General features: G+C 37.5%; 1 protein-coding gene across 1 annotated transcript in view; it reads right to left on the bottom strand.

The window, feature by feature from the left end:
* btr12 (bloodthirsty-related gene family, member 12) overlaps positions 1-9702 on the bottom strand; it is a 15388-nt gene continuing 5686 nt past the window's right edge. The window contains 6 exon segments of the mRNA NM_001076619.1: positions 1-960; positions 2364-2390; positions 2850-2997; positions 3851-4084; positions 7582-7677; positions 8796-9053. Coding sequence (NP_001070087.1) covers positions 416-960; positions 2364-2390; positions 2850-2997; positions 3851-4084; positions 7582-7677; positions 8796-9053 — 1308 coding nt within the window. The 3' untranslated portion in view covers positions 1-415.

The raw sequence follows: 9702 nt of genomic DNA, 5'->3' as shown, positions 1-9702 counted from the left end.
TTTTTACAATTTTTATGCTTTTTAAATATTTTGATTTGCGCTAATTATTTTTCGATACACGATTTGATACTTTTTTATTATTTTAACGCGTTTTAAATATTTTGATTTGCGCTTATTATTTTTCTATCCACGATTTGATACTTTTTACAATTTTTATGCTTTTTAAATATTTTGATTTGCGCTTATTATTTTTAGATACATGATTTGATACTTTTTTTTAACTTTTTTAATGTGTTTTAAATATTTTGATTTGCGCTTATTTTTAGATACACGATTTGATACTTTTGGTGTAAATTTGATCTCGTATTTTTACTCTAGATGGTGTTTTAATATCACACTCTTCTTCATCATAAATGTCTAAATATTTTACCGATGCATTTGTAAAGTCCAGTAACATTACGATATTTCCCGAAACTCAGCTGTGTTTGACGGCGGTGATGACCAGCGGTCCGGGATTCTTGCCGTCCTGGTTGAGGCAGGGGCTGAATATGGGATAAACGCTCTCAGTGAACGCATCGATGAATGTGTACAGGTGAGTGTGCGTCTTCACATCGTAGAAGGACACCTGACCGGCTTCATAATCCAGAAAGATGCCGAGTTTCTGGGGGAGCGAGGTCAGATGGAGCGCCACTCTGCTTCCCGTCAGCGCTTTCACTTCTCCGTTTTTCAGCCACAAACACCAGAATCCACCTTCAGGGTTGAGTCGGATTTCTCCCTTGCGTCTCGCCGAGCTTCGGGCCAACCCCACGGTCCAGGCTGTCTTGTGTCCAACATCCACCTCCCAGTAGTGTCTGCCGGAGGAGAAACCCTCACGAGCCAGAACGAACAGAGCTGGACTGAAGCGCCGCGGTGTGTCGGAGTTGCTGGAGTTTTTACGCTGCTCTTCATAGCGCACTTGCTTCCCATCTTCAGACAGACAGAGATCACGCTGAGCCGTGGCAGGATCCAAAATCAGCTCACCTAGAGAAAGACGGAGATCATTGGAAGGGATAATGTAAGGGATAATGTACATCCCGCCGGTCGTTCTGGCAGAATAAAGCTGACTAAAGGGTTTATTCTATAAAACAACCACCGATACAGGGGTAGAGCAATGAAACTGAAACACTGGCCAGTTTAGTGTTGGAGGTTTGATGGCTAAATCTGAGCAGCCTGCTGGCCAATCGACACTGATTCTTCACTCCACCAGTAAAAGCAGAGTTATAGGCTTCAATACCAGAGAAATAGCACAGCTTTGCTTAACATAATGTACACAACATTGTGTGTGACATATCAGAGTTCAGACGAGGACAGATTGTTGGTGTGCATCTCGCTGACACATCTGTGACCAAGACAGCAAGTGTTTGGAGTAATGTCAGCCAACCACCAAGAAGAAGAAGCACATCCAATGGGAGGAACTGTGGAGGCCAGAGGAAGCTGCCTGAGAGGGATGTCCTGCTGATAATCCAGATATATCCAGAACACAGATGATCAACTCACTGCAGAATGAAATGTGCAGCTCAACCTTCCTGTTTCCAGCAGAACTGTTCATCTGAAGCTCCACAGGGTCAATATACATGGCCGGCTGCTAGAGTCCAACCTTTGCTCACTTGTGCCAATGCCAAACACTGGTTTCAGTGGTGCCAGTAGTGAAAATCTTGTGCAGTGGATAACACTGATGAGTCCACCTTCACTGTGTTTCCCCACATCCGGGAGAGTTACGGTGTGGAGAAGCCCCAAAGAAGCGGCCCACCAGACCAGAGTGAAGCATGGGGGGATCAGTTATGTGTTGGCCTCAATATCATGGCATTCCCTAGCCCCAATACTTGTGCTAAATGGGCGCTGGGTCACTGCCAAGGACCATTCTGGAGGACAATGTAGACCCAATGGGTCAAACATTGTATCCTGAAGGCGGTGGTGTGTATCAGCATGATAATTCACCAATACACACAGTGAGACTGATGACAGAGTGGTTCAATGAGCATGAAAATGTGATTGAGCATCTTCCATGGCCTGCACAGTACCCAGATGTAAATATTATTAAGCACTTTCATGTTTTTTGGGAGAGCGAGTCAGAAAAGGTTTTCCTCCAGCAGCATCACGCAGTGACCTGAACACTGCTCAGCAAGAAGAACGACTCAAAATCCCTCTGGCCGCTGTGCAGGACCTGTGTCTGTCTTTCCCAAGACTAACTGATGCCGTATTGAGGAGGAACTACACCATACTGAGGAATTACTGTGCTCTAAAAACAGCTCTTTCAGTGTCATTGACCAACTACTGTGTATATATACAGTTACAGTCACAATTCCTAGCCTCCCGAGAAATTGTAGTTCTTCTGAAAATATTCCCGAGTGATCAGCCTAATTCATTATATGAATGGCACTTACTTGCATAGTTCTGCAGCTTCCTGAGTTCTGCAAGACAAACAAACACTTGATCAACATCTACATTAGTAAGTGTATACAGTGCTCTGGCTCAATCAGTTTTGACTCATGAGACTTTCAAAATATTTGGCAAGAAAACAACTATTATAGCTACTGTAATGATTAGAGTTAATTGACAAAAACACACACACACACACACACACACATATGTATATGCACACATTTAGTTCAGTATAAACAAGTTTGCCCCTCACTGATCTCTTTTAAATTTATTTAATATTTTCTACAAGATGCTTTACAGTAATATATTTGTGCATATTCATTAAATAAGTCAGTACCAAAAAGAAAACTGATAAACTAATCTAACCAAACATTAGCACACCCAAACAATATTGTTGGGGAAAACATTAAACAAGTCAAAAACAAGTCTGACAGTAATAAAATACCTAAATAATTATTATATCTTCTTATATTTTATTATCATTTCACCTTTGGCATAAAGCCGTTTGACCTCATGCTGGAATTTGTCGGTCAGAGAGCCGACTGCTTTCCGGATGGTGCTGAGATACAGGTCTGTGTTGATGGAAACCGCTGACCAATCAGACGGCTCAGGGGGCGGAGGCAGAGATGGCAGGAACTGTCAATCAATCAATCAATCAATCAATCAATCAATCAATCAATCATTCAGAAGAATGATTAGAGATTGCACTGCTCTGATGGACACACTTGGAGGTACAAATGGTACCATACAATGCTAAGCATGAGTTAAAATAAAAAAATAAAGAAACAAAATAAAAAAATATAATATTAAATATATAATAAATAAATAAATAAATAATAAAGAAAATAAAACACCTAATATAACAAATACATAAAAATTATACTAAAAGTATATTAATTAAATAAGAATAAAAGAATACATAATAAAACTAATTTATAAATTATTATTAAATATACAATGAATAAATAAATAAATAAAAATAAAAGAATAAATAAAACAAATATATATAATATTAAATATATAATAAATAAAGAAATATAAAATAAATAAAATAAAACACCTATTATAACAAATAAATACAAATTTTATTAAATATATATTAAATTAATAAATAAGAATAAAAATACATATTAAAATTTTTAAACAAACCTTATATTAGGTATATAATAAATAATATCTAATAATAAATATAAAATAAATAAAAATATATAAAACAAATAAAATCTAAAAGATTCAAATAAATGAAAAATAAAAGACTAAAAAATAAAACAAATAAACAAATAGAATAAAAATTTAATATAAATTAAATAAATAAACATAAAATAAATAAAAAATGAAAGAATACATAACAAAACGAATAAATAAACATAAGATTAAATATATATCAAATAAATATAAAATAAATAAAAAAATTAAATCAACAGAAATAAAAGAATACATAATAAAACAAATTAAAAAATGCAAGAACTCTGTAGATAAGTGCGCAGACCTGCAGGAAGAGCACCCTGTCCTGCGTCTGGGCGAGGGCGTCCAGCTCGCTGCTCCTCTTCCTCAGTGTGTTGAGCTCCAGCTCCAAACCGGCCGCCAGATCTTTGGCCTGCTGCTCGCTTTGTTTCTGCCGGCTGGCGATGAGCTCCAGCAGCTCGGCCTGAGACTGCTCCAGCAGCCGCTGCAGATCCGCGAACACAGCCCAGCTCTCCTCCATCTCCCGCTGACTGCTCTCCTGGAGGAACACAACACACTGCGCATCATACACACTGCACACATGGGGGAATTATACAGCACATACACTTTTAATTGTCAGTCTGCCTACTTTAAACTGTCTCTGCGTCCTAAATTAAACATTCAGAGCTTATAATGTAACAGTAGCTGATGTTTTGTGTCATTTTCTGCATGCATTTACTGTTTTTATTGCGTTTACTTTTATTTTTCATGTATTTTTCTAGTCGCTTATAGTTTGAATGATTAACATCAGTGCTTTGACCTTCCTAGCACAACACGTCTCTAATTTTCTGATGCAGTAGATCAAATACAGCATGACTAGCATGACAATAATCATCTATGCAGACAGGATGATTCACTGAGGGGGTTTTCTGTCACGGAAACACCCCTGAACAGAAACCAGAAAGAGATCATGATATAAACACATGCAGCTCATCAAACCCTATGTAAACAGTGTTCGGACAGGTCAGACCGGTTGAACCTGTGAACGTTGTTGATGGAAATACGTGCTTGGCTCTACATTTCTGTGCAACACATTCATTGGACTGCAGTTTCTAGGTAAAATCATTGCTGTGGGGCTTTATGATGACAACAACACTTCTTCCTGTTCACACTAATGATATTTACAGGAACAAATTTAAAATCAAAACATGCTCGCAGTGCACTTTTCTCTCATGTCTGCTTCTGAAAACACTATTGGTTGGGTTGAGTAAATGATTTAGCAGGTTTGCTAGCTTATTAATATGATAAGCTCCGCCTTCTCCTGGTTGTGCATGTGACATGTACGACAAAGCGTTCTTCAAGTAATGCACGTCAGGTTTGGAAAAATGCAAACAGCGCCCTCTAGAGGATTTGCCGTCTGAAACGTAATAATAACACAACTTATAACAGGGTATATCTAACAATAATGTTTTGTTTTTAATGTTTTAAAGGACATTTTGTATAAAAAAAAGACTTTGATTAAAGCTATTTTAACTGTATCATAGATTCAGCTTTAATTATAATTCAATAATTAAGCCTATTTTTTATTTTTTATGCTAAAATTAATAAACATTTGCATTAAATATAAATTTTCTGTATTTTTTTGTAATTTACGTTCAATGCATCGTCCCCTAATAAAGCATTGCATGTTTACAAAATGTAAACAGCGCCCTCTAGTGAATTTTTCACCTGAAACATGATAATTGCACAAATTAAATCAGGGTATATCTAACAATAGTGTTTGTATTTGTACTTAGGGATATTTTGTATAGAAAATATGAACTTACAGACTTGCATTACAGCTATTTTTAACTAACTCATATAACCAGCTTCAATTATAATTCAATAATAAGGCCTCATTTGCATCTTTTTTTTGCTAAAATTAATAAACATCTGCATTAAATATCTATTTTCTGCATTTTTTTGTAATTAACGTACCATGCAACGTCCCCTAAGTTAAGCATATTTGCAAAAATGCAAAAGCGCCCTCTAGTGGATGTGTCATCTGAAACGTGAGTATAACACAACTTGTATCAGGGTACATCTAAAAAAAATGATGTTTGTATTTGTATTTAGGAACATTTTGTATAGAAAATATGAACTTACAGACGACCACTATAAATATTTTTGTCTCCTGAATCATATTTTAGGCTGCTTCATTCACTAATGCCTAATGCCATATTACAGGTCTACATCACATCTGTATGTAAGCACATCTAATGACTCAGGGTTGCCTCTTTATGTTTTTAAATGTGACTCAAGGTGATCCTGTGCTCACACTTTAACCTTCTCTATACATCACTGACTAAATCTGATCGCACAGGAAGGCTAACATAACACAGGCTGAAACCATCCTCTTTCAGTGGTTTATAGTCAATATTAATGCCCTTTAAGAGAACCTTTATCTTCACTTTGAGATACATTTCCTGCATCTTCTGCTATATTTATCCACATTACCAGTGGTATGTGGAGGTACAAATGGTACCATACAATGCTAAGTATGAGTTAAAATAAATAAATAAATAAATAATGAAACAAATAAATAAACATAATATAAAATATATAATAAATAAATAAATAATAAAGAAAATAAAACACCTAATATAACAAACACATAATTATACAAAAATTCTATTAAATAAATAAGAATAAAACAATACATAATAAAACAAATTAATAAAATATTAAATATATAATGAATAAATAATAAAATAAAAATAAATAAATAAATAAAACAAATATATATATATATATAATATTAAATATATAATAAATAAAGAAATATAAAATAAATAAAATAAAACACCTATTATAACAAATAAATACAAATTATACTAAATATATATTCAATTAATAAATAAATAAGAATAAAAATACATTTAAAATTAATAAATAAACATTATATTAGGTATATAATAAATAATATCTAATAATAAATATAAAATAAATAAAAATATATAAAACAAATAAAATCTAATATATATATAATTAAACGAATAAAATTAAAAGAATACATAATAAAAAAAATAATAAAAATATTATAAAATATATATTAAACAAATAAATAAAAATAAAAGAATACATAAAACAAATATATATATATATATATATATCCTCTTTCAGTGGTTAATTGTCAATATTAATGCCCTTTAAGAGAACCTTTATCTTCACTTTGAGATACATTTCCTGCATCTTCTGCTAAATTTATCCACATTACCAGTGACAAAAACAAACTCCCTCTGGGTTTCCCTTTAACTCGGTCTGATGGGAAGTTTCCTGGTCCACATGAGCTAATATTTGCTGAGCTCCTGCTGGTTTCGTTAGATTAAACAAATATTATGTTGTGATATTGAGGCCTGTGTGTGTACAGCGACTCTTATTCACACGGGGCGTCAGCTTCAGCGCTTCCCATTCACTTTGAATGGGTGACGTCAGGCGCTGCCGAACTGCATTGTGGATCCGTCGGCGTCGCTTCAGAGGCGTTGCTCGCTGCAGAAGTTGGGACTTGCTCAACTTTTCAAGCACTGATGGAAGCATCAGCCAATCAGATCACTGTATGCAAATACACCAGCTCAGACAGTGGCCTATTGCCGACTAATTTCATTGGCTGACGCTGCTATGATGATCGCAGCAGCCCCAACTTCAGACACGCCCTCTGTCGAGCGTTGAACGCTGAAGCCCCGTGTGAATGGGGCGTTATGGTTCTTGTAAAACTTTCTAACAACCAAATTAAGGAGTAGATGTGTGTGTTTGTTTGCGCATGTGTGTGTGTACATCTGACTGTGATGTGTGTTTGTTTGTGCATATGTGGGCATGTTGGTATGTGTGTATATGTCTGATTGTGGTGTGTGTGTGTGAATCTGTGGATATTCGTGCGTGTGTTTGTTCTGTGTGTGTTTGTGTTTATGTGTGTGCGTGATCATATGTGTGCTCGTCCCTTTCTAAAAGAGATGATCATAGAAACTCATGATGTGCCGCTGTGTTGTTCAGTAAATCAGCGGTTATTAACGGCCTCACCTTGATGACTCGGATGGACTGCTTGATCTCGTCCAGTTTCTTCTCTCTCTCCTTGATCAGATGCTTTAATTCTGACCTTTTCTTTCCCAGCTGACTCTGTGAACAGGAGACGACATGGAGTCACATTTCAAGAACTTCCATAGGGTCAGTGTGATTCCCAGTGCCAGTTGTTAGTTAAATCTATGAAATATTGCTGCCATTTTGGGTCACAAACCTGCTTGGAAAGAGTTTAATCCACTGTTGTGGAATTTGTGAGTCTATTATGGTAACGGTGTGGTAAATACAAACATTGCTTTGACATATTTCTCCAAAACAGTTTCTCTATTACTCATGCAGACGCTTGGTGGAACCTACACACACCGGCCACTTTATTAGGTACACCTCTCCAACTGCTCGTTAACGCAACTTTCTAATCAGCCAATCACATGGTAGTATCTCAATGCATTTAGGCATTCATGGTCAAGACGATCTGCGGAGTGCAAAGCGGGCATCTGAATGGGGAAGAAAGGGGATTTAAGAGACTTTGAACGTGGCATGATTGTTCAGCCAGACGGGCTGCTCTGAGTATTTCAGAAACTGCTGATCTACTGGGATTTTCACGCACAACCATCACAAAGGTTTACAGAGAATGCTCCGACAAAGAGGAAATATCCAGTGAGCGGCAGTTCTGTGGGCGCAAATGCCTTGTTGATGGTCAGAGGAGAATGGCCAGACTGGTTCCAGCAACAGTAACTCAAATAAGCACTCGTTACAACCGAGCTCTGCAGAAGAGCATCTCTGAACACACAACACGGCCAACCTTGAGGCGGATGGGCTACAGCAGCAGAAGAGCACACCGGGTGCCGCTCCTGTCAGCTAAGAACAGGAAACTGAGGCTACAATTCACACAGACTCACCAAAACTGGACAATAGAAGATTGGAGAAACGTTGCTGCTCTGATGAGTCTCCATTTCTGCTGACACATTCAGATGCTCGGCTCAGACAACATGAAAGCATGAATCATCCTGCCTTGTATCAGCGGTTCAGGCTGGTGGTGGTGGTGTAATGGTGTTGTAAGTTCTAAAGGCAAAACTCGGTACTAGTAAGGTGTACCTAATAAAGTGGCCGGTGAGTAAAGTTCCACACTACATTTTTCCAGTTTGTCCCAAACTCATAAGCATTGGGTTTATTCACTTTTAAAGTAAAGTCAGTGTGCCCATATGACTAAAACTCACCGTTTTCTTCTTCCACTCTCGCTCGGTGGAGACGACGTCGTGGCCTTTGTGTGATGACTCTGCGCACTCCTTACACACACACGCGTGCTCGTTGCGGCAGTAGGCGTCCAGCAGCCGCTTGTGTGTTTTGCACATCTTGTCCTCCAGGTTGTGTATGGGCTCCAGCAGCTTGTGTGAGCTCATGCTCTTCAGCTTCTTGTGGTGCCGCAGGTGAGCCTCGCAGAAAGAGCCCGGGCAGCTCAGACACGACTTCAGCGCCTGGCAGAGGACAAACAGCAGGAGCAACAGACAATTCTTGAAGGAAATCAGAGATATATTGTGTAGTTATAATATAAGGGCGCACTAACTTATTATATTTTTTTTACTTTTGACTGAACTGTGCTGTAAAAATGCCCCATGCTGCAACAAAAATTAAGAATACTCAGTTTTTTTTTTAATAATAAAAAAAACTGTACGTTGTGTATTAAAGAGTGCACACATATTTTAAAGTCATTTTCAGAAATCATGTTTATATGAATATATTTTGCATATTGTATATATATATAGTCCTTTAGGGTGGAGCTATTAGTTGTTTAGGATCAGGCTATAGGCACTTTGGGGCGGAGCTAACAGTCCTTTAGGCCGGAGCTATCTGTCATTTAGGGCGGGGTTATTGGTTCTTTAGGGTGGAGCTACCAGTAATTTAGGGGGGAGCTATCAGTCTTTTAGGGTGGAGCTATTGGTCCTTTAGGGCGGAGCTATCGGTCATTTAGGGCGGGGCTATTGGTTCTTTAGGGTGGAGCTACCAATAATTTAGGGGGGAGCTATTAGTCCTTTAGGCCAGAGATATCGGGTATTTTAGTTTGGAGCTATCAGTCCTTTAGGGCGGGGCTATCGGTCTTTTAGAGGGGGGCTATTAGTCCTTTAG

Source organism: Danio rerio, chromosome 7, assembly GCF_049306965.1.
Source record: "Danio rerio strain Tuebingen ecotype United States chromosome 7, GRCz12tu, whole genome shotgun sequence".
Classification (NCBI taxonomy): Eukaryota; Metazoa; Chordata; class Actinopteri; order Cypriniformes; family Danionidae; genus Danio; species Danio rerio.
This window is presented reverse-complemented; position numbering and strand designations above follow the sequence as displayed.